The 25,100-nt window shown below is 45.5% G+C and overlaps 1 protein-coding gene across 8 annotated transcripts in view; it reads left to right on the forward strand.

Annotated features, from left to right (window-relative positions):
- The window catches only part of GOLGB1 (golgin B1), a 154,535-nt gene that overhangs the window by 130 nt on the left and 129,305 nt on the right, over positions 1–25,100 (forward strand). For 3 of the 8 annotated variants that reach the window (XM_050952538.1, XM_050952555.1, XM_050952596.1), the window contains exons 1-4: positions 11,647–11,735; positions 15,061–15,157; positions 16,601–16,747; positions 17,263–17,418. In XM_050952538.1, coding sequence (XP_050808495.1) covers positions 11,674–11,735; positions 15,061–15,157; positions 16,601–16,747; positions 17,263–17,418 — 462 coding nt within the window. In that variant the 5' untranslated portion in view covers positions 11,647–11,673. Of the gene's footprint in view, positions 1–503; positions 779–11,639; positions 11,736–15,060; positions 15,158–16,600; positions 16,748–17,262; positions 17,419–25,100 lie in introns of those variants that run through there. The other 5 variants (XM_050952586.1, XM_050952605.1, XM_050952547.1 and 2 more) reach the window with 5 other exon arrangements.

Below are 25,100 nucleotides of genomic sequence, written 5' to 3' on the forward strand. Positions count from 1 at the left end.
GTGGGGGGCGGGCGGGACCCTGAGCAGCGAGTCCGACCTCAGGCGGGCCCTGAGGCCCGCGCGGACCGCCAGTGAGAGGAGCCTGCTCCAGGTCCCAGGTGCCCGGCCGAGGCGATGCTCCGGGCCCCCACCCCCTGATGCGTGGCTGCTCCGGGTCCCAGGTGCCCGGCTGATACGTGGCTACTCCGGGCCCGCACCCCCTGATGCGTGGCTGCTCCGGGTCCCCGCCGCCCGGCCGAGGGGGAGCCGTGCTCCGGGCCCCCACCCCCTGATGCGTGGCTGCTCCGGGTCCCAGGTGCCCGGCTGATACGTGGCTACTCCGGGCCCCCATCCCCCGATGGGTAGCTGCTTCGGGTCCCCGCTGCCCGGCCGAGGGGGAGCCCTGCTCCGGGCTCGCGCTGCTGTCTCTTCCTCACTTCCCAATAGGAACTGTTTCCCCAAGCAGCTCTGGGTCGCTGCGGAAATAATGACCTTTGTCCCCCCTGTGTTTCCGGTTCCCTGAGAGCCCGCGGGGCGCTGCCTGATCCTAGGGCGCTGCTGCTTCTCGCTTCACGGCTGGGAAGAGCCTGGAGGCGTGTAAAAAGTATCTAGAGAGGAGGAGCCGCGGGCTCGCTGCCACCTAGGAGAATAAACAGGAGCGGCTTTCAGCGACACGAACTGCCCCTCTGCAAAGGGGAAGGGAACTGTGTAGCAGGGAATAGTGTTTGAACGGAGGGATCCAACAGGAGAGAGTAGCAAAGTTTGGCATGGGTCAAGGGGAGTGAAAGGAAGAGCAGAAGTAGGCAATTGTTTTGCTTTTATTGAAAAAAGCTAATCTAAGCACCACTTTTAAATCACACATTCTCTTACTGTCACTGTGTAAACAATTGCTTTAGATGTTATAAAATCATAATGGGAAGGGAAGTGTTGAGTCACAAGTAATTTGGTAAACTGTGGTATGTGCTGTGATAAAGTCTGAGAACCTTTGACCTCAGAGTTTAGAGAGAGACTTTTCTAGCAGCCAAATTGCATTTTGAAATTGCCATAATTTCAATATAGTCGAAATTAATCTAAATAAAATCTCCTGCTGTGTTGTTCAGCTGAAGCTGCAAGTGCTCTAATTAGAAGCAATTCAGACAATTTAATTCCAGAGGAAGAATTTTTTTTTGGTCTCTTTGGAACCTTCACCATTTGCTGCACTCACACCAACCCTAGACACAGGGATGAGCTTTGCACCTATCATTTACAGGAATGGTGTTAACCCCCCCTCGCCCCGCCCCCAAAGTGCATGCTGCCTTCCTCTGAACTGATAAAACCTGAAATGTTGAACCCAGACAAAAGATGTAAGGCAATGCTGGTAGGAAGAAGGAAGTAATATGAAAAACTCTTCCCAACAATCTAATCCTCAAAGGCATCTGCTCTCATTTTGTTGAATCAGTTCTTAGCCTGAAAATCCTACTGAATTTCACACTGCGTTTAGACACCTATATAGTGACGGTGGAAAAAAATGCCCACTTCCATGCATGACTGACAGAAGATAGATTCTGATACTATCAGAGTTAGACCTGGTCACAGTGATAGTTCCCTCATATTCATACTTCATATATTTGTTCAAAAAGGGAGTAAAATGACGTTTGCTTCTTGTCCTCAGGAAAACAGAAATTCTGCTGTCACTTAATGGTGGGATATATCAGCTATTAAAAAGATAAGCAGATATATAATACAAACTTGGATGAATCATAGAATATCAGGGTTGGAAGGGACCTTAGGAGGTCATCTAGTCCAACCCCCTGCTCAAAGCAGAACCAATTCCCAACTAAGTCATCCCAGCCAGGGCTTTGTCAAGCCTGACCTTAAAATCCTCTAAGGAAGGAGATTCCACCACCTTCCTAGGTAACCCATTCCAGTGCTTCACCATATTTTTTATAATATCCAACCTAAGCCTCCTCCACTGCAACTTGAGACCATTACTCCTTGTTCTGTGATCTGCCACCACTGAGAACAGTCTAGATCCATCCTCTTTGCAACTCCCTTTCAGGTAGTTGAAAGCAGCTCTCAAATCCCCCCTCATTCTTCTCTTCTGCAGACTAAACAATCCCAGTTCCCTCAGCCTCTCCTCATAAATCATGTGCTCCAGCCCCCTAATGATTTTTGTTGCCATCCTCTGGACTCTTTCCAATTTTTCTGCATCCTTCTTGTAGTGTGGGACTCAAAACTGGACACAGTACTCCAGATGAGGCCTCACCAATGTCGAATAGAGGGGAATGATCACGTCCATCAATCTGTTGGCAATGCCCCTACTTATACAGCTCAAAATGCTCTTAGCCTTCTTGGCAACAAGCGCACACTGTTGACTCATATCCAGCTTCTCGTCCACTGTAACCCCTAGGTCCTTTTCTGCAGAACTGCTTCCTAGCCATTCGGTCCCTAGTCTGTAACAGTGAATGGGATTCTTCCATCCTATGTGTAGGACTCTGCACTTGTCCTTGTTCAACCTCATCAGGTTTCTTTTGGCCCAGTCCTCTAATTTGTCTAGGTCCCTTTGTATCCTATCCCTACCCCCCAGCGTATCTACTACTACTCCAATTTTAGTGTCATCTGCAAACTTGCTGAGAGTGCTGTCCACGCCATCCTCCAGATCATTAATGAAGATATTGAACAAAACCGGCCCCAGGACCGACCCTTGGGGCACTCCGCTTGAAACTGGCTGCCAACTAGACATGGAGCCGTTGATCGCTACCCGTTGAGCCCGACGGTCTAGCCAGCTTTCTATCCACCTTATAGTCCATTCATCCAGCCCATGCTTCTTTAACTTGCTGGCAACATTCTCCTCTCTTCACTGTGCTGTGTGTTGTAAGGTGCTTTTGTGTATGGAGACTATGTAAGGAGAAGGTAATTTATCTTGCCAACCAACACGTCCTTGGCTCTGAGGCGTTAGACAAGTAAGTATGAAATTAGTGCAAACTTCAGAGGACTTTTGTCATATGAGTGTTTTTGAAGTGATTTTTAAGGGTAGCTCCATGTGGAGTCCATTCCAGGGATCCAAATGCAGGGATAAATGAGGTTGGGTCTGTAGTTGAGGTAACTGATTGGAATTTTTGTATAAAAAAGGAAGCTTCTGATTAATGCCACTAGAGACTGGAGAAGTAGCCGGAGGATTCAGAAATATCCCTCAGATTATGAATCTTAGACAGATGGTGGCCACAGTCATTGGGGCTTGCATCCCCACTAAGTTATCTAGGTGCTTGCACCAAACAACTAGCATTTCCTGTTTCTTATCTAGATTAGGGTTTAGATGAGTGAGCTTGCTGCAGCTTAAGATAGGAGAAGCACTGGAAAAACAAAAGTGCTGTACTGCCCAAATTTGGTGAAAGACCTAGGGCTGAGAATCATCCACACACTGATGGTACCATTTCCCAACCTGCTAATTGTCTCTTCCGAGCAACCTCACAAGTGTTGAACAGGACAGATGATAGATTAAAACCCTGCAAAACCCTCTGTGAGAAGATTCTCTGTGGCAATGAGCAGTTACACACCACCCAGTGCACTGTGAAAGGTAGGAATGGAACCACTCAAGTATCATCTTGCTTACACCTGTCAGGGTTTACAGTCAGGTTAATGATACCTCCTGGTTCAACATATCAAAGATTACTTACGGGCCTTGCAGGCTTATTGGGGGTGCCTAATGTTTGCCCATCATAAGAGGAGAATTACAACCAGTGGTAAAGTGCAGTTTCAATATTGAACCTAAGCTGGACTTAGTATTGAGGCAGGTCAAGGAAATCTCAGGGCTCCAGATGATGTAAAAGGTGCCTTCCCATCTGTGACGGTGCTGCCTGTGGGAGCCAGCTGAGGTCACTCAATCAGGGTGAACTGCAGACAAATCCCAAACACTGGTGGTTATTCCACTACTTAGATTTACCAAGCCAGCACAGAACAGCTTCTGTAGTACCTCACTGGTTACTTAGAAGTTTAAACCACGCAGTTCCCTTAAAGTGCCCAGCCTCAGGCCTCCATCCAGACACACCTGTCAGATATGATGATGATTCCTGAAAATATTACTTCATATAAAAGAAAAGGTTCTTCCAATCCCAAAGGATCAGCCACATACCCAGGTTCAATTATAACTTAGATCCTACCCACAATACACGCTACAGCCAATTCTTATTAACTAAGCTAAAATTTATTAGAAAAGAAAAGAGAGAGTGTTGGTTAAAAGATCAATATACAAACAGACTAGAATTCAATTCTTGAGGTTTAGATGCATAGCAGAGATGAGCTTGTAGTTGCCAAAAGTCCTTTTAGAAATAGTCCATAGGTTATAGTCCAATTTCCATATTCAGGGTGGCTCCAGTCAATGACTGGGGATCTCATAGACTCATAGACTCTAGGACTGGAAGGGACCTCGAGAGGTCATCGAGTCCAGTCCCCTGCCCTCATGGCAGGACCAAATACTGTCTAAACCATCCCTGATAGACATTTATCTAACCTACTCTTAAATATCTCCAGAGATGGAGATTCCACAACTTCCCTAGGCAATCTATTCCAGTGTTTAACTACCCTGACAGTTAGGAATTTTTTCCTAATGTCCAACCTAAATCTCCCTTGCTGCAGTTTAAGCCCATTGCTTCTTGTTCTATCATTGGAGGCTAAGGTGAACAAGTTTTCTCCCTCCTCCTGATGACACCCTTTTAGATACCTGAAAACTGCTATCATGTCCCCTCTCAGTCTTCTCTTTTCCAAACTAAACAAACTCAATTCCTTCAGCCTTCCTTCATAGGTCATGTTCTCAAGACCTTTAATCATTCTTGTTGCTCTTCTCTGGACCCTCTCCAATTTCTCCACATCTTTCTTGAAATGCGGTGCCCAGAACTGGACACAATACTCCAGCTGAGGCCTAACCAGCGCGGAGAAAAGCGGAAGAATGACTTCTCGTGTCTTGTTTACAACACACCTGTTAATGCATCCCAGAATCACGTTTGCTTTTTTTGCAACAGTATCACACTGTTGACTCATATTAAGCTTGTGGTCCACTATGACCCCTAGATCTCTTTCTGCCATACTCCTTCCTAGACAGTCTCTTCCCATTCTGTATGTGTGAAACTGATTGTTCCTTCCTAAGTGGAGCACTTTGCATTTATCTTTATTGAACTTCATCCTGTTTACCTCAGACCATTTCTCCAACTTGTCCAGATCATTTTGAATTTTGACCCTGTCCTCCAAAGCAGTTGCAATCCCTCCCAGTTTGGTATCGTCCGCAAACTTAATAAGCGTACTTTCTATGCCAACATCTAAATCGTTGATGAAGATATTGAACAGAACCGGTCCCAAAACAGAACCCTGCGGAACCCCACTTGTTATACCTTTCCAGCAGGATTGGGAGCCATTAACAACTACTCTCTGAGTACGGTTATCCAGCCAGTTATGCACCCACCTTATAGTAGCCCCATCTAAATTGTACTTTCCTAGCTTATCTATAAGAATATCATGTGAGATTGTATCAAATGCCTTACTGAAGTCTAGATATATCACATCCACCGCTTCTCCCTTATCCACAAGGCTCGTTATCCTATCAAAGAATGTTATCAGATTAGTTTGACACGATTTGTTCTTTACAAATCCATGCTGGCTATTCCCTATCACCTTACCACCTTCCAAGTGTTTGCAGATGATTTCTTTGATTACCTGCTCCATTATCTTCCCTGGCACAGAAGTTAAACTAACTGGTCTGTAGTTTCCTGGGTTGTTTTTATTTCCCTTTTTATAGATGGGCACTATATTTGCCCCCTTCCAGTCTTCTGGAATCTCCCCCGTCTCCCATGATTTCCCAAAGATAATAGCTAGAGGCTCAGATACCTCTTCTATTAACTCCTTGAGTATTCTATGATGCATTTCATCAGGCCCTGGTGACTTGCAGGCATCTAACTTTTCTAAGTGATTTTTTACTTGCTCTTTCCTTATTTTCTCTTCTAAACCTACCCTCTTCCCGTAAGCATTCACTATACTAGGCATTCCTTCAGACTTCTCAGTGAAGACCGAAACAAAGAAGTCATTAAGCATCTCTGCCATTTCCAAGTCTCCCGTTACTGTTACCCTCTCCTCATTGAGCAGTGGGCCTACCCTGTCCTTAGTCTTCCTCTTGCTTCTAATGTATTGATAAAAAGTCGTCTTGTTTCCCTTTATTCCCATAGCTAGTTTGAGTTCATTTTGTGCCTTTGCTTTTCTAATCTTGCCTCTGCATTCCTGTGTTATTTGCCTATATTCATCCTTCGTGATCTGACCTAGTTTTCATTTTTTATATGACGCCTTTTTATTTTGTAGGTCACGCAAGATCTCAAGGGTAAGCCAAGGTGGTCTTTTGCCGCATTTTCTATCTTTCCTAACCATCGGAATAACTTGCTTTTGGGCCCTTAATAGCGTCCCTTTGAAAAACTGCCAACTTTCCTCAGTTGTTTTTCCCCTCAGTCTTAATTCCCATGGGACCTTGCCTATCAGCTCTCTGAGCTTACCAAAATCCGCCTTCCTGAAATCCATTGTCTCTATTCTGCTGTACTCCCTTCTACCCTTCCTTAGAATTGCAAATTCTATGATTTCATGATCACTTTCACCCAAGCTTCCTTCTACTTTCAAATTCTCAACAAGTTCCTCCCTATTTGTTAAAATCAAGTCTAGAACAGCTTCCCCCCAGCTTCTCAATCCTTGTGGCTTTGGATTTCAAGAGGGGGAAATCTTAAGCAGATCTGAGATGAAGCAGGATCGTGTCCCAGGGTTCTTATACATTTCCAGCAGCCTTTCAGCCTGAGAAAACAATAGGCTTAACTCCTTCTCCCAAACATCCTGGCTATTAGCACAGAGTAATTTATCCATTAAACAGATCAGATACAGGTTACCACAACCTTCAAAGAGACACATAGACAATAATACTATTTCACTCAAGTATCATCATACATGTTAATATTCCTTTTTTGATCTTTGAATTATAACTGTAGCAATAGACAAGACTTGTTTGCTTACATCACAAGACCTGAGCAAACATCTACCCTTCTACCTCTAACAATGCAGACTTGCATTTCAAAGCTCTATTCATTTACATATCTTCCTAACCAGTCCTTAAGGTTCACCCGTGGGTCAGGTCAGTCGGTGAGGTGAGTTAATTAACTTTCTGGCCATGTCATCTTTGAATGAGATTATATTATACTCATAACGTCACACCATCACATCTCATAATCTTCCCAAAAGGGTATGTTATTGACAGGGCAATCATGAGATCACACTGGCTAGGTAGATGGTGAGCTGCAACTACTGTTCAACCTTGACTTGATATTGCACAATATTTTGATTAAAAAAAAATGATATAAAATTAACATGGCACACATTAAATGGATTAAAAACTGACTAACTGATAGGTCTCAATGTAATTGTAGATGGAGAATTATTAAGCGGGTGTGTTCTGAGTGGGGTCTCATGTGGATCGGTTCTTGGCCTTGCGCTTTTAAACATTTTTTATCAGTGATCTGTAAGAAAACATAAAATCATAGCCGATTAAAGTTTGCAGAGGACACAAATTAGGGAAGTGATAAATAATGAAGAGGACTGATTCAAAGAAATCTAGCTTGCTTGGAAAACTGGGAGCAAGCAAACAATGTGCGTTTTAATACAGCTAAATGTAAATGTCTACATCTAAGAACAGAATGTAGGCCATACTTACAGGATGGGGGACTCTCTCCAGGAAAACAGTGGCTGAAAAACATTATGGTGTCCTGGTGAATAATCAGCTGAACATGAGCTCCCATTGCAATGTTGTGGTCAAAAGGGCTAATGCGATGCATAAAAAGGAAACTCTTTAGTAGGAGTATAGAGCGGTTATTTTACCCTGTATTTGGCACTGGCATAACTGCTGCTGGAATCCTGTGTGCAGTTCTGGTGCCTACAATTCAAAAGGATGTTGATAAATTGGAGAGGGGTCAGAGAAGAGCCACAAGAATGATTAAAGGATTAGAAAACCTGCCTTATAGTGATAGATTCAAAGAGCTCAATCTGTTTAGCTTAACAAAGAGAAGATTAAGGGGTGACTTGCTTGCAATCTGTATGTATCTTTTGGGGGAACAAGTATTTAGTAATGGGATCTTCAGTTTAGCAGAGAAAGGTATAGCATGATCCTGTATCTGGAAGTTGAAGCTAGACCAATTCAGACTGGAAATAAGATGTAAAGTTTTAATGGTGAGACTAATTAACCATTGGAACAATTTACCAAGAGTTGGAGTGGATTATCCATCACTGACAATTTAAAAATTATAATTGGAGGTTTTTCTAAAACACATGCTCTAGCAATTATTTTGGGGAAGTTCTCTGGCCTGTGTTATGGAAATCTATAACTTGATTGTTTCACTGTTGCCTTATCTTTCTTTTCTCCCTTCCTTCAGTCTGTTTGTATCATCCACCTATTGTGTCTTGCCTTAAATCTAAATAATAAACTCTTAGTTTTTATGCCAATCCTCTTACTTCACATCAGTGCAGTACCTTGCATATTGAGGCCTCTAGGTGCTTCTGTAAAACAGTAATCTCAAGCAAAGGCCTAACTACTATGCATTTGTGGTAAACTAGCACCTTTCCCTCTACTAAAAACATGCATCAAATCCAGTGCATGTGAGGGCATTGTATCTGAATATCTGCCAGCTATCCATTTATTAAGCAATGATCATTAGAATCATAGAAAAAGTAACTCAAATAAAACTTACATACCTCCTTAAGTTCTCAATAACTTCCATTTTGAAAGTATGTGTAAGAGTTCCTGTTCTCTCCATTCCCTTCTTCTATTTAACAGGTTAAATTAAAACACTTCACTCTATTTTTTAAGCACTTGGAGGAGAAAAGGATGATTAGCAACAGTCAACATGGATTCGCCAAGGGCAAGTCATGCCTCACCAACCTGAATGCCTTCTATGATGAGACAACTAGCTCTGGATATGGGGAGAGCAGTGGACATGATATAGCTTGACTTTAGCAAAGCTTCTGATATAATCTCCCACAGTATTCTTGCCCTTTCCAGCAACTTAAAAAGTATGTTTGGATGAATGGACTATCAGGTGGATAGAAAGCTGGGTAAATTGTCGGGCTCAATGGGTAGTGATCAACGGCTCCATGTCTAGTTGGCAGCTGGTATCAAGTGGAGGTTGGTCCTGTGGCTGGTTTTATTCAACATTTTCATTAATGATCTGGATGATGGGATGGATTGCACCCTCAGCAAGTTCGTGGATGATACTACGCTGGTGAGAGAGGTAGATATACTTGAGGGTAGGGATAGGGTTCAGAGTGACCTAGACAAATTGGAGGATTGGACCAAAAGAAATGTGATGAGGTTCAACAAGGACAAAAGTCCTGCACTTAGGACGGAAGAATCCCATGCACTGCTACAGGCTGGGGACCAACTGGCTAAGTGGCAGTTCTGTAGAAAAGGACATGGGGATTACAGTGGGCAAGAAGCTGGATGTGAGTCAACAATGTGCCCTTCTTGCCAAGAAGGCTAATGACCTATTGGGCTGCAATAGCAGCAGCATTGCCAGCAGATCGAAGGAAGTGATTATTTCCCTCTGTTCAGCACTGCTGAGGCCACATCTGGAGTATTGCTTCCAGTTTTGGCCCCCTCCCGCCCCACTACAGAAAGGATGTGGACAAATTGGAGAGTCCAGCGGAGGGCAACAAAAATGATTAGGGGGCTGGAGCACATGACTTATGAGGAGAGGCTGAGGGAACCTGGGGTTATTTAGTCTGCAGAAGATAAGAGAGTGTGTGTGTGTGTGTGTGTGATTTGATAGCAGCCTTCCACCACCTGAAGTGGGGGTTCCAAAGAGGATGGAGCTCAGCTGTTCTCAGTGATGACAGAACAAGAAGCAATGATCTCAATGTACAGTGGGGGAGGGCTAGATTGGGTATTAGGAAAAAGTATTGCACTAGGAGGGTGGTGAAGCATTGGAGTGGGTTCCCTAGGGAGTTGGTGGAATCTCCAGCCTAAGAGGTTTTTAAAGCCTGGCTTAACAAAGCCTTGGCTGGGATGATTTACTTGGTGTTGGTCCTGCTTTGAGCAGGGATTTGGACTAGATGACCTCCTGTGGTCTCTTCCAACCCTAATTTTCTATGATTCTATTCTGCTGGAATACCAAAGGCATTCCATCATCTCAAGTATTTCCTTTCCTTTCAGATATGGTACTTAAATGCTTCCTCCACCCTCCGTATTGCTCTCCAGTATCTCAGTTCTCTGCTTGCTAAATCCTTCCAGAACCACAGCCGTTCTCAAAGCAGCTTAATTCTATTTTGTAAAAAAAGTTCTCATGAGATTTCTCTTGGTTTGTAGTTTCCAAGTTATCACAGTCATGAAATAAGAATATCAATCTTCTGTCAAAGAGATTTAATAGCAGGTAATGCAGCTATCTGATAAAACTCATGTTTTGGCCATGGTGTTGCACTGGGAACTCATGTTCAGCTATTTATTCACCAGGACCCCCAAATCTTCTTCTGAGTACTTTAAGTATGGCCTACATTCTTTTTTCCTAGATGAATACATTTACTTTTGGCTATTTTTAAAACTTGTATTGTTTACCAAGTGATCTGCACTGGTTTGTATCAGCAACCTGTCTTCATTATTTACCACTCCATCAATCTTTGTGTCATCTGCAAACTTTATCAGTGATGACTGACTTTGTTTTCTTCCAGGTCACTGATCAAAATGTTAAATAGTGTAGAGCAGAGCCGTAACTAAGCATTTTAGTGCCCGGGGTGAGCAAGCATATTTGCTCCCCCTACTGTTTTTCATCATTTTCCCACCAAGCCTTTGCATTTTGGGCGACTGTCCTACTCGCCCTGCCCTGGTTATGTCTCTGGTATAGGGCCAAGAATCGATCCTTGCAGGACCCCAGTAGAAACACACTCACTTATTTATGATTCCCCATTTACAATTACATTTGGAGACATGTCAGCCAGTCTGTAATACATATAATATAAGCCATGTTAATTTTGTATGGTTTTAGTTTTTTCATAGAAATATCGTGCAGTACCATGTCAGAGTCTTACTGAAGTCTAAGTATGTTATATCAACACTTTACCTTTTATCAACCAAACTTGTAATCTCATAGAAAAAACTCAAGTTTGACTGCATCAATTTTTCATAAACCTGTGATGATTGGCATTATATAACCCTCCTTTAATTCTTTCATAATCGAGTCTTGTATTAGTTGTTCCATTATTTTGTCTGGGATCAATGTCTGGTTTACAGACACATATAATCAATCACCCAGGTCATCCTGTTTACCCTCTTTAACTATTGGAGCATCTCTAGTTTTCTCCCAGTCTTCTGAAATTTGCCCAGTGTTCCAAGTGTTATTGAAAATATAGCACCTCAGCCAACTTTTTAAAAATTCTTGGATGCTGGTTCTCTGTACCTGCAGATCTAAAAATGTCAAGCTTTAGTAGCTGCTGTTTAACATCTTCCCAAGTTGTTGTTGGAATAGAAAGTGTTTCTGCATCATATGATTACACATTTTCCCCAAATACTGAGCAGAAATATATATTGAACATTTATGCCTTTTTTTTTGCAGTACTATTGACAAAGTTACCTGTGACAGGTTCCCCCTGGGGTGCCAGTTGGAACTGGGTTACCGCTGAGCCCCCCTGACCCACCAGCTTGGGGTCCCTCTCACCATGTGCTGCTGTGCTAAGTTGCCAAGTTCTCCAAACTTGCTCTTTCACCAGTATTCACACAGGTAGGGTGCACACCCAGCTGCTGTACTTGTAGGCTGCTGTGATCAGCTCTGCATGGGGAATCTAGAGCTAAGGAATTGCCCAGCTGCTCAAGAACACACCCCCTTCTGGGGTGTAAACCCACAATTATACTGTCTTGCACTGCACAGAGATATGTACAGCGTAAGCTCATGAAATTTGCCCCCTCCCTCAATGTGGAGAAGGCATATATAACAGCTTTTTGCCCCAAATTATGACTCCCCCACACTGGTTTGTGATAAAGCAACACAAATTTATTAACTACAAAAGATAGATTTTAAGTCCAGTGAAAGGAGTATTCAGTTTGAACAATGTTTGGAGTGAAGAAAAATGTTTGGTCCCATTGGATTTAGGTCTTAAGTTACTTAAGCACTTTTGAAAATTTTACCCCATGTTAAAATCCTCCAGTCCAAGACATATGCCTTTATCGCTGAGTAAGAAGCTGGCAGTAGTGACACCATAAGAATTTTTTTTTTTAAAATGTACTTTGTCCTTTGTATATTTCAACCCCCTAAAAATGTCACCATAAGTGTCCCTTTTTATTCTTTGGAAAATATGGTCACTTTACTCAGTAGGTGTTTCCAGAACTGCATTATTAGACCGTTTGAAACAGTAATAATGTGACAGTAATAAGAGAACATGTGAATTGCTCCTTTCCTTCACCCGTACATTAACAGAAGACTTTAGGTGATAGGAATGTTTCTTTTTTGCAGTGGCCATCTGTTTCTGTGCTATGGTTATCTACTTTGGATCTAAATTAATGGTTGACATAAATGTTAACATTGACTTGCTTATACCAGTGGAGAATTTGGCAAATGATCTCAAAGGAATGCTTCTCTTATATGTGCAATCTGCCACAGAGTGCAGCAGAGAACTCTAAAATCTGTCATCCTGGAAGGTGATCAGTTTAAACAACAAGAAATACCTCATCATCCACAAGAATCTCTCAGATTAATGTTGTTCATTATAATAAAGTACCCAGAAGTCTGCTGAGCACTTTACGGTAAACCTCGGGAGAGATTACCCCTGCCCCAAAGAGCTGATAGTCTAAATGTAAACTGGGATAAAGCAAGTAAGGGAAACTACCAGTGGGAGGAGGAGGATAGGAATTATACCAACATAATCATACTGTGATTCAGTGCTGGTCTGCGCTGAAAACATACATCAACATAGCTCTGCTCTTAGGAGTGTGAAATCCAGACCCATAAGAGACATAGCTATGCTGACATAACCCCAAGTGTAGATGGTGTTAAGTTAATAGAAGAATTCTTCTGTCGTCTTAGCTACTGTCTTTTGGGGAGGTGGAGAACCCTTCCAATCGCTATAGTGAGTGTCTACACTGAAATGCTACAGTGGTGCAGTGCAGCATTTTAAGTGTAGACATAACCTTAATTTAGGCACATATTGGTAGTTTTAGTTAAATATTCATTCATTCATACTGGTTAAGGCACTAGACTGAGGTTCTGGAAATCTAAGTTCAGTTCCTGACTCTGCTGCAGAGTCCCTGTGTGACCTTGGGCAAGGCACTTGATTCCTGTGTCTCAGTTCTTCATATGTAACATGGGAATAACAGATACTTCCTTTGTTCCACCATTTGTCTACCATGCCTTTTTAGATTGAAAGTTATTTGGAGTCAATTATTGTCTTTTGCTATGTGTTTGCATCGCACTTAGTGCCACAGGGCCCTGATCTTTGTTGGGACATCTAAATACATTTTTTTTTTTTTTACTGAAAAAGATCAAGAGAAAGTGACCATTGTGAATATTAATGACTCACTTGTAGGTGTCACAGAAGTACTGAGATTTCAGGAAGAATTTAAATATATTTTAAAAGTGAACTTGAAAGACTTTAAACTTGCCAAGACCAGAGTTCAGTCCCAGGTCTTTGTGTTTGTAGCACCCAAATATGTGCCCTACCATAATGTTTCTCCTGTTACAGTAGATGCCACCATGGATGCCTAATGAAGCAGTTCTCAACCTTATCCATACTGCAACCACCACTTCTGGGACTCCCCTCTGATTTAGCAGTCGGGGAGGGGAGGGCAAGGGGATTGTGACCCCATAATGCCTGTTGTAACCTGGAAAGGGGAGAGGGGGTAGGCAGGAACTGGGGAGGAGAGCAAGCTGGGGCTTGCAGAGCTGCTATGGCCCTCTCCCCCAGCTCCAGAGCTCCCATGCTGCCTGCCGGCAGGGGGGAGAGAGAACCCCTTTTCCCGGAGCTCCTGTGCTGCCTGCCAGCAGGGAGAAAGCTGGGGGGAGTCCTTGGGCCCCAGCCTTGGGGCGGGCAGCCTGCCTGCAGCCCAAACTCCTCATCCCTGGCCCCACCCTAGAGCCTGCACTCCCAGCCAGAATCTTCATGCCCCTCCCACATCCCAACCCTCTGCCCCTGCCCTGAGCCCCTCCCCCAAACCCATCATCCACAGCTCCACCCTAGAGCCCTCACCCCCAGCCAGAGCCCTCACACCCACACTCCACCCTCTGCCCTACCCTGGGCCACCTCTCATGCTCCGAACCTTCAGCCCCACCCCATGTGGCTCTCACTTTGAAGGTTTTTTGCCGAAGTGGCCCCCACTTGAAAAATGGTGAAGCGCACTGGTCTAATGTGTCCTGTGACCAAAGTATGATGCATGTGACATTTTTTCCTATTCAAAGGCAGATGGTTGCAAGGTCTGCATATTATATAGGCTATAAGAATGATGCAGCACTGTCATTTCCCCACACTGAGAATAGGAGTACTAACCAGTTCCTATTGGAGGTGTCAGTGTAAAGATCAGAGCACTGAGGAAATGTGTTCTCAACAACTTCAGTCACTAAATGTGTATGCTGCTATATTAGTGCTAGGTGGAAGTTTTTTCAGGGTATATAGCTTCATTCCTGTGGGTCACAAGCCTGGAGGTCATGAATGTGTGGATCACTGTAGCCAGCTTCTAGCAGTGCTGCAGCTGAAGCACTTGTAGTATGGGCATACCCTGCACTTACTTAGTCTCTCCTGTAAGTCAGTTTTTTCAGATATTGCATCATTCTTGTAGCTCACTTTTTGTCTCACTTATACATTAGAAAGAATACCTCCCTACTTCTACTTCATATTCCCCTGCTTATACAGCCAGGGTCTGAATTACCCCTCTTAGCCACAGCATAACAGTTATTGACTTCTTGGGTTTTACTTTGGCTTCTGCTTTATCAGCAAGGAAGAAATGTTTCTTGTTGCATGGTACTGGAGATCAGCAGGGAGATGCACTTGTTTTCCCTCGCTCTTTTGCCTCTTACCTAAAGTCGTTGTCTTTCTTTTTATGCTGCTGTTTTGCTGCAGGCCTGAGATGCTGAGCCGCTTATCAGGGTTAGCAAACACTGTTCTGCAGGAGCTGTCGGGGGATGGAAGTGATGCACAGGTTGAGTCCTCTGCCACTGTGAGTACACTCTCTCATGCCAGAACTATCACTGTTGCTGCTCAGAGCTGGTTCAGGGTGTCCGAGTCCCAGTTGTGAATATCTCCCTCCTGATTCCTGTCACCTTGCACCTCACCAAACTTGTGTCCCCCACCTCTGCCACTCCCTCTGCATTTATGGCATCTTCTGTGCTGCTACAGTGCAGAACCATATGATCTCTTCAGCTTATTAGATCAACTTGAGGGCTGGGAAAGAAGCTAGAGTTGAAATGAGCTAGGGGGTTTCTGGGAGGGTTTTGGAGAGCTGAGTGCTGAATCACATGGGGACCTGCTCTCATGTTTCACTCTGGCTGTGGGAGCAGTGGTATCTCTGCTGTGTAAAGTCTTTGAGGTTTGCTGACATCCTGTGTCAAGGTTCCTTCCCCACTCTGAACTCTAGGTTACAGATTTGGGGACCTGCATGAGAACCTCTAAGCTTAACTACCAGCTTAGATCTGATTTTGCTGCCACTACCCAAATTCTTTAAGTCATTTGGGAAACTCTGTCTACCTCCCTCCCAAGTACTATAACCCTTCCCTGGGTAGCCCTGAGAGACTTCTCCACCAAGTTCCTGGTGAACACCGATCCAAACTCTTGGATCTTAAAACAAGGAGGAATTAACCATTCCCCCTCCTTTCCCCCCACCAATTCCTGGTGAGTCCAGATCCAACCCCCTTGGAGCTTAAAACAAGGAAAAATCAATCAGGTTCTTAAAAAGAAAGGTAAAAATCATCTCTGTAAAATCAGGATGGAAAATAACTTTACAGGGTAATCAGATTCAAAGAGCCCAGAGGAACCCCCTCTTGCCTTAGGTTCAAAGTTACAGCAAACAGAGGTAAACCCTCTAGCAAAAGGAACATTTACAAGTTGAGGAAACAAAGATAAAACTAACACACCTTGCTTGGCTGTTACTTACAAGTTTGAAATATGAGAGACTTCTTCAGAAAGATTTGAAGAGCATGGACTGATGTCCGGGCCCTCTTAGTCCCAAGAGCGAAGAACCCCCAAAACAAAGAGCACCCAAACAAAAGCCTTCCCCCCCCCCCCACCAAGATTTGGAAGTATCTTGTCCCCTTATTGGTTCTTTGGGTCAGGTGTCAGCCAGGTTACCTGGGCTTCTTAACCCTTTACAGGTAAAAGGATTTTGGTGTCTCTGACCAGAAGGGATTTTACAGTGTTTATAGTTATGACATCCTGTTACAGCAGAGATGCTCCTTTTAATATTCTTTGAGAGTATCTGGAACTTTCCTCCTGATTTCAGCTGGTCAGATCTAGTTCATTAGACTAAATGGAAAGTTTGTGAGGCATTTAGGCTAGGCTGTAACATAAATACAGAGTTGCAGGTCTCCCTCTGGGCACTATGCTGTGGTCTTGGAATTAGTTTTAGTGAGTTACTTTTTCAGAGTGTCTGTTTGACCTTCTCTAGGTGTCAGAGCCAGGAATGGAGAGCAGGGAGGAGATGCCCAAGGATATACTGGAGCGTCTGGCCCACACAGAGCAGCTGGCTGTCCAGCTGAAGGATTTGATCCGAGAGAAGGATGCCCGGCTCCAGCAGAAAGAAGTTGAACTCAAGGTACCATTCCTTCCACCATGGGTCTGGGAGTAAGGCTGAAGGTATGTCTACACTGCAATTTGACATCCGGGTCTGGCCCTTACCAGCTGACTTGGATCGCGAGGCTTGGGCTAAGGGGCTAGTTAATTGTAGTGTGGACATTTGGGCTCTGGCTGGAGCCTGGGCTCTGGGACACTCCCACATTGCAGGGTCCTAGAGCCCAGGCTTCACTGGAAGCCCAAATGTCTATACCGCAATTAACCAGCCCCTTAGCCGGAGCCCCGTGAGCTGGAGTCAGCTGGCACGGGCCAAACAGGTGTTAAAATGCAATGTAGACATGCCCTGAGATGCTGCTATTACTGTTTTCTGTGGAGTGCAGTTTCTGGCTTCTTTGGGGTCTCCTTTCTGATGTGGAGACACTTAAGTCTGTTTGACATTTCCTAACACTGCAAGCTGGCGGCTTCAGGGTGAATTAATTTCCTTGTGGATGGTGCTATTGAACCTTGAGTACAGTTTTTGTGTCTTTTCTTCCACAGGAAGAGAGGGAGGCTGCAGATGCTAAGTTGAAAAAGCTGAAGCTGCAGGCCAAAGCCAAGCTGGCAGCTCTGAATAAACGCATTGAGGAGCTGACAGAGCAGGGATCAGTGTTGCCTGCAAAGAGCCTGCCAGAAGAGCAGCTGCATCACAGGAAGGTGAGAAAGATGGCTTTAGGGAAAGCTCTAGCATGTACTGACAATCTGGGTGCTAAGAGATGTTGGAATACACCAATGAGCTGCTAGGTTCTTTCCTCTCAGGGTAGGTTCCTGTGATTGTAGTATTCTTGCTTTTGGAGAGCAATTAAGTTCCTGATGTCTCCTGCTATTCATGATCCTCTTTTTAAATGGCCTCTTTTTCTCTCTGAATACCCTGCCCCTAGAGGCACAGTGCCTGCTATTAGAAACACTCCAACAGGAATATGGGTACTCTGTGGGAGCCAGAGTCTGGCCTGCTTCCTCATGGTGTGGAGGCCCTCAGAGTGGTTAGCTGTGATCTCTGCAAGCCACTTACCTGCCTGCTTCCCTTTGCATGCCTTATCTGAGCCCTATTGATATTTCTAAACAAATAATCTGTTCTTTAGGCCAAAAAACTTTGCACCTTTCATCTGAGCTATAGGCTTCTATCAAATAGGAACAGAGGAAACAGTGTTGACAGAGATGCAAGAGCAAGGGGACATCAATGAAATTGAAAGGCAATACATTTAAACTGATTAGAAGTGGGTTTTTTTTACTAGCTCTTGGTTAACTTATGGAACTCATTGCAACAAGATTGAGGCCAAATGTTTAAGACTAATAAAGGATTATAGTCATGTACAAAAATATCCACAGTTACATTAGACTGGATAAACAAATAGAGATAAATTAGCAAACCCCTAGCTGATGGGTTAGGTAGAAACTCCACAAAGGCTGATGTGTTTTTTAATATCTCATTGTGGGAAATTCGACATATAAGCATCATGGTTTCACGGGTGGAAGACAGTAATTTTTCTTGGTAGAACCCAGATGTCAACTAGTAATTTGATGGTAATTTGAGAGTGCTTCCTGTTTTGAGGTAACTGTACATTGATCTAAATAGCTTCTGAGGTCGTAGGCAGAGGAGTTTATTAGCCCACAATATAGCTATTGTTGTTGCTGAGTTAATAGTTGTTCTACTTCTGCGATCACCATCTTGTCGCTGATCCAGGTCGCCTACACTGTGAGAACATTCTCTGTCCCACCCCCTGTCCCCCCGGTACCGACACTGGTCTCCATGCCACCAGTACCAGTCCCCTCTTACTAGACACCAGTCACCATTATCTGTGGTCTTGAAGCAGACCCAAGCATCCACGACCCCTCTGTGGTCTCCGGAAGGTACTTCTTCTGGTACTGAGGGAAGGTTTAACCCCTCACCTCGAACCCAATGGCACAACTTGCATATTGGGCTGCATTAGTAGTAGCATTGCCAGCAGACTGAGGGAAGTGATTATTCCCCTCTGTTCAGATGTGGCCTTACCAGTGACGGAGTATTGTGTCCAGTTTTGTGCTCCCAACTACAGGAAGGATGTGGACAAATTGGAGAGAGTGGACAGCAACAAAAATGATTAGGGGTCTGGGGCACATGACTTACGAGGAGAGGCTGAGGGAACTGGGCTTATTTAGTCTGCAGAAGAGAAGAGTGAGGGGGGATTTGATAGCAGCCTTCAACTACCTGAAAGGGGGTTTCAAAGAGGATGGAGCTCAGCTGTTCTCAGTGGTGGCAGATGACAGAACAAGAAGCAATAGTCTCAAGGTGCAGTAGGGGAGGTCTAGCTTGGATATTAGGAAACACTATTTCACTAGGAGGGAGGGTGGTGAAGCACTGGAATGGCTTACCTAGGGAGGTGGTGGAATCTCCATCCTTAGGGGTTTTTAAGGCCCGGCTTGACAAAGCCCTGGCTGGGATGCTTTAGTTGATGGTGGTCCTGCCATGAGCAGGGGTTTGGACTAGATGACCTCCTGAGGTCTCTTCCAGCCCCAATCTTCTATGATTCTATAACTGGGCGACCAAGACCGCAGCACCAGTGCAGTGGCAGCCAGCTCAATGGCTTGTGCAGTGGCCTTGTTGGAACATATGGGGAGTTCTGATCATGGCTATGCAGCCATCGCTCCACTCGTTGGCCGCTGCCTTGGAACTGCAGCTGCCGGCATTGATGGCATGGGGCACTGTGTGGGGAGAAAACCCAAGGACTGAGGCTGAAGAAGTTGTGACCACTCCTAAGCCACCTTCCCCTATGGAAAAAGAGGACCAGGGTCCCGCACCAGCAGTGCAGTGCAGTCCTCGTCTTCGTCCCTGGACAAGTCAGTCGCAGGTCCCTCTAGGGCCAGTCTACTGGATGACATTAAGGACCTCTGGGCCCTCCTTCATCAAGTGGTCAAGAACTTGCTCCTGGAAGTAAAGGAGATGGCTGAACCAACGGACACCCTAGTCAACGTCCTTTCGGCCTCTACCTTGACACGCTACTGGTGCACAATGGGGTCCTCAAAATTGCCAGGTCCACCTGGCAAACTTCTTGCTCCATCCCTCCCACCTCAAAACAGGCCGAAAAGAGATGCTTTGTACCAGCCAAAAGTTTTGATTATCTGTAGACCCCCTCTCCCCTCCAGCTCGATTTTGGTCTTGGCAGCCAACAGAAAGGAAAAGCAAGGTTAGTCCAGCTTGACCCTGAAAAATAAAGAGGCCAAATGACTGGACTTGTTTGGGAGAAAAATTTATTCCATTGCCAGTTTACAATTTTGGGTGGCAAATCACTAGGCCCTGTTGGGCTATTACAACTTTATGGGACTCCTTCCGTAAGTTTAAGGAGTCCCTTCTGCAGGACTTGGCTCAAGAGTTTGATACTCTGGTGCAGGAAGGCACTTCGATGACGTGGTGCTCCCTGTAAATGGCATGGGATGCGGCGGACTCTGCAGTCAAGGTGGTAGTGAAGCCAGGCTCCTGGCTTCAAACCGCCAGACTGTCACGGAGTCCCCAGGCGATGCTCTGGAACTGCTCCCCACAAAGCCAGTCAGGACTTTGGGGAGTTTCCTCTCCCTTGGAGCAGACTGTCTTCAGGGCAAGAAGCTCACACGGCTTCACCTCCTGGGTCTGACCTTGGAACATTCAGCATCCTCTGCCCCTCCATGTGCTTTCCACAGCGAGTCCGCCCAGGTGAGGTCCTGGGGAAGCCACAGGGTCCTGCACGCACCCCACTTCACAGTCAGATGTGACTTTTAGCCAGCCAGTAAAACAGAGTTTTGTTAGATGACAGGAACACGGTCTAAAACAGAGCTTGTTAGGTACAGAGAAGGGGATCCCTCAGCCGGGTCCATTCTGGGGCCCAGCGAGCCAGACAACCCCATCTGCCCTCACTTCCCATCCCCAGCTAGCTCCAAACTGAAACCCCCTCCAGCCCTTCCTTTCTGGTCTTTGTCTCTTTCCCGGGCCAGGAGGTTACCTAATCTTTGTTCACCTTTAACTATCCACTTGCAAGGGCAGAAGGGCCCTGGCCATTTGTTGCTAGAAGACAAATTGTCAGCCATTTATGCACACTGGAAACTTTTAATGCATAGAGAAAACTGAGGCACCCACACAGTATTCAGAGGAAACATTAAGAACAGTTCCACTTCATCACTCTCCCAGGAGCTGCAGACCTCCATCCAAGACCTCCCATTCAATGGGAATGGTCTGTTCTTTAACCAAACGGATGCGAGGCTGCATGGGCTGAAGGACACCTGAACCAGCCTTCGCTCTCTTGGCAGGCACACGCTGCAGTTGGAGCGTAAGCAGTTCCGGCCTCCTCCAAGGCCATTGCAACCTCGTCCAGAGTCTGCTAGAAAAAGGGACAGACACTGGGTTCAGCTGTCTCTGCCCTTCTACCTCCCATTCACCTGTGCAGTCTGGCCGGTGAAACAGTCCAGGGGCCAGAAATACTTGTTTTGATGGTGCGCTCAAGAGTGATGTCCCAGTCAGTACCCTGCAATTTTCGGCCACCCCTTCCTCCTGTCCCCCCTCCTTCCCCATCCCTCTTCAGGAACCCTTCTTACAAGCAACTCCTCATTCAGGAGGTCAAGAACCATCTGTGCCTGGGGTGGTAGAGGAGGTTGTGTCCGGTTGGATCACAGAAACCCCCTTGGGGTTGCCAACTGATGTGCCAAGACTACTTCTGCCCCTGCTTTCCTAACCTGGCAGCTTGGAACTTCAGTGCCCTGCCTGGTTTGAGCCAGACCCAGGTCAGAACCATGTCCGCTAACAGCTGTAGGCTTAAACTGAAAGCAGCTTAAGAAGTGTTCCTGTTTTTAACGCTCAGGTGCCCAACTCCCAGTGGGATCTAAACCCCAAATAAATCCGTTTTACCGCGTATACACGGTAAACTCATAAATTGTTCACCCTCTATAACACTAATAGATATGCACAGCTGTTTGCCCCCACAGGTATCAATACATACTTGGGGTTAATAAGTAAAAAGTGATTTTATTAAATACAGAAAGTAGGATTTAAGTGGTTCTAAGTAGTAACAGACAGAACAAAGTGAATTACCAAACAAAATAAAATAGAAAACGCAAATTTATGTCTAATACAGTAAGAAAACTGAATACAGATAAAAAGCTCAACCTTGAAGGAATTCCAGTAAGCTTCCTTTTACAGACTAGTCTCCTTCTAGTCTTGGTCCAGCAATCACTCACATCCTGTGTAGTTACTGTCCTTTTTTCCAGTTTTTAAAGTATCCTTGGGAGTGGAGAGGCTATCTCTTTAGCCAGCTGAAGACAAAATGGAGGGGTCTCCCCGGGATATAAATAGACTTTCTCTCCCTCCCTCCCTCCCCTTGTGTAGAATCCAGCTACAAAATGGAGTTTTGAAGTCACATGGGCAGGTCACATGTCCATGCATGACTCAGTTTTTAACAGGCAGCAGCCATCACCCACATGCTATCTTGAATGTCTCCAGGAAGACTTCTTTCATGGATTGGAGCCTTCCAAGATCCATTGTGCATTAAGTGCTTCTTGATTGGGTACTTAACTTGCAAATTCCTTCCTAAAGAAGCTGACCAAATGCCTTGCTACGGTTATTTAATATCAAACAAGTATACAGCCAATATTCATAACTTTGAATACAACAATGACGTGCATACAAATCGGATGAATATATTCAGTAGCTTATAACCTTTATATCGATATATTACATGGCATATGTAGCATAAAACATAGTCCAGTTATATCATATAAAAGCATATTTCCATAAAGCCTTTTGGGGAGAACTGTCACAGAGGTCCCTTGGGACATGAAAGGGAAGGGGTTCTACTCCTGGTACTTCCTAATCTCGAAAGCAAAAGGAGGCCTCACACCCATCCTAGACCTCTGTTGCCTCAACAAGTCTCTCAAGAAGTTGAAGTTCTTTTTCGAGTGTGTCATGGTATAACTCCCCACTCTGAACCTTAATGTCCAAAAGATGGGGTACCAGCATGAATTCCTCTAAGCTCAGTTACCAGCTTAGTACTTGTAGCACTGCCACCAACCAGGAATTCCAGTGCCTGGTACACTCTGGTCCCCCCAAAACCTTGCCCGGGGACCCCCAAAACCCAGACCCTCTGGATCTTAACACAAGGAAAGTAAGCCCTTTCCCTCACCATTGCCTCTCTGAAGGCTTCCCCTCCCTGGGTTACCCTGGAAGATTAATGTGATTCAACTCCTTGAATCTCAAAACAGAGAGGAAAATTCACCTTCCCCCTCCTTCTCTCTCCCCCTCCCAGACTGTCCCTGAGAGAGAAAGTAATCCTAACACAGAGAGAAAATTAACCCCTCTCTCCCCCTTCCCTCCTTTCTCCCCACCAATTCCCTGGTGGATCCAGACCCAGTCCCCTGGGTCTCACCAGAATAAAAAAAAATCAGGTTCTTAAACAAGAAAAGCTTTTAATTAAAGAGAGAAAAAACAGTGAAAATTATCTTTGTAAATTTAAAAAATGGAATAGGTACAGGGTCTTTCAGCTATAGACACTGGGAAGACCCTCCCAGCCTAAGTATACAAGTACAAATTAAAATCTTTTCAGCAAAATACCACTTTGAACTCCTTCCAACCAAATACACATTTGCAAATAAAGAAAACAATCATAAGCCTAACTTGCTTTATCTACCTAGTACTCACTATTCTGACCTTATAAGAGCCTGTATCAGAGAGATTGGAGAGAAACCTGATTGCACGTCTGATCCCTCTGAGCCCCCAGAGTGAACAACAACCAAACACTAACAGCACACACACAAACTTCCCTCCCTCAAGATTTGAAAGTATCCTGTCCCCTGATTGGTCCTCTGGTCAGGTGACAGCCAGGCTCGCTGAACTTAACCTTTTACAGGCAAAAGAGATATGAAGTACTTCTGTTCCATTAACTTTTAACTATCCGTTTATGACAGAGTGGTGTGTTGTCCATTCCAAGCAGGTGCGTTCGTGCTGTGTGCACGCCAGCCAGAAGATTTTTCCCTTAGCAGCGTCTGTAGGGTCAGCCTGGGCACCCCCTGGAGTGGCGCCACCATGGCGCCCTATATAGGGGCCTGCCAACCCTCCACCCTCTCAGTTCCTTCTTACCGCTGCTGACGGCTAGCTGGAACTTTGCTCGCTCTTGCAGCAAGCCTAGCAGTGTTTATGTTCATGTATATAGTTCTCTTTTTTTTTTCCTCATAGTTTTAGAGTTAGTTGTAAGTTAGTAGTAGTTGGGGAGTCCACCCCAACGTAACCCTTGCTCCTTCCCAGGGCATGCCCGGGTCCTCAGGGTTTAAACTCTGTGTGGACTGCGGGAAGTTTATACCAAAGAGTGACCTGCACTCTTCTTGCTTGAGGTGCCTCGGAGAGAGCCACCAAAGAGACCAATGCCACATCTGCAAGGGGTTCAGTCCCAGGACTTCCAAGGACAGAGAGCAAAGATTTAGAGTGCTCCTGATGGAGGCATCCTTACGGCCACACTCGGACCCTGAGCCTGCCAACCCGGCACCCAGCACCTCATCTTTGGTGCGCAGCACTCCGGTACCATTAGCCAGAGAGGAGGCCCAATCTAAGAACTGTAAGTCCTGGCACCAGAGAGAATCGGAACATAGGAAATCAGCCTTCGTGCAGCACCGATCACTGTCTCCGGTGCCTGCGAAAAAGAAGAGGCCTGTGAGGGGCCGATCACCCCCCCAGGACCCTTAAAGGCCAGCGGTGTCCACAAGTGTGGTGTGACAAGCTGCTCCTCAGGCGCCACCTCCCAAAGTTCCGTCGACTCCTGCAGGGCTACAGTCGAGTCTGGACCGGTCCAGGTCCCTGGACCTCCATGAGGAAATGTGCCTCCCATCGACGCCGGAGGCCTTTGAGGTGGTCTCAGACTTGTTAAGCCTCCCGGTACTGGCCCCCCGTGCCTATCGAGGGGCAAGCCAGCTATAATGATGCCTCTGTCCCCGCCCCGCGCCACTCTGGTGGCACTAGCACAGAGAGAATGACTGCCCTGTTCCCTGGACTCGTGTTACCGCTCGCTGGCGACAGTGGGTATTGCCCCTCCTTGGTCTTCGTACTCGGAAACCTCGGAGTTCGAGGCGGAATCCTACTGCTCCAATAGATCAAGGAGCAGGAGGTTGGCTTCACAAAGAAGTCAGCGACCTTACCCGGTGCCTTGGCAATAGCAATGGCAACCGCACTCCTAGTGGCCGTTCTGGACCCCTGGGCTTACCATCAGGCCCAGGTCCAAGTGCGTGGCCCACGATCCAGGTCCGCGTTGGTCGGCTTGATGTCAGTGGCTCTGGTGCAAATGCCTCCGCTAGTGGCATGGCCGTCCGAGAGGAGCATGCCTCCTTCTCAACAGGATCCGGCAGCGCCTCGT

The sequence above is a fragment of the Gopherus flavomarginatus genome, chromosome 1 (genome assembly GCF_025201925.1).
Source record: "Gopherus flavomarginatus isolate rGopFla2 chromosome 1, rGopFla2.mat.asm, whole genome shotgun sequence".
Classification (NCBI taxonomy): Eukaryota; Metazoa; Chordata; order Testudines; family Testudinidae; genus Gopherus; species Gopherus flavomarginatus.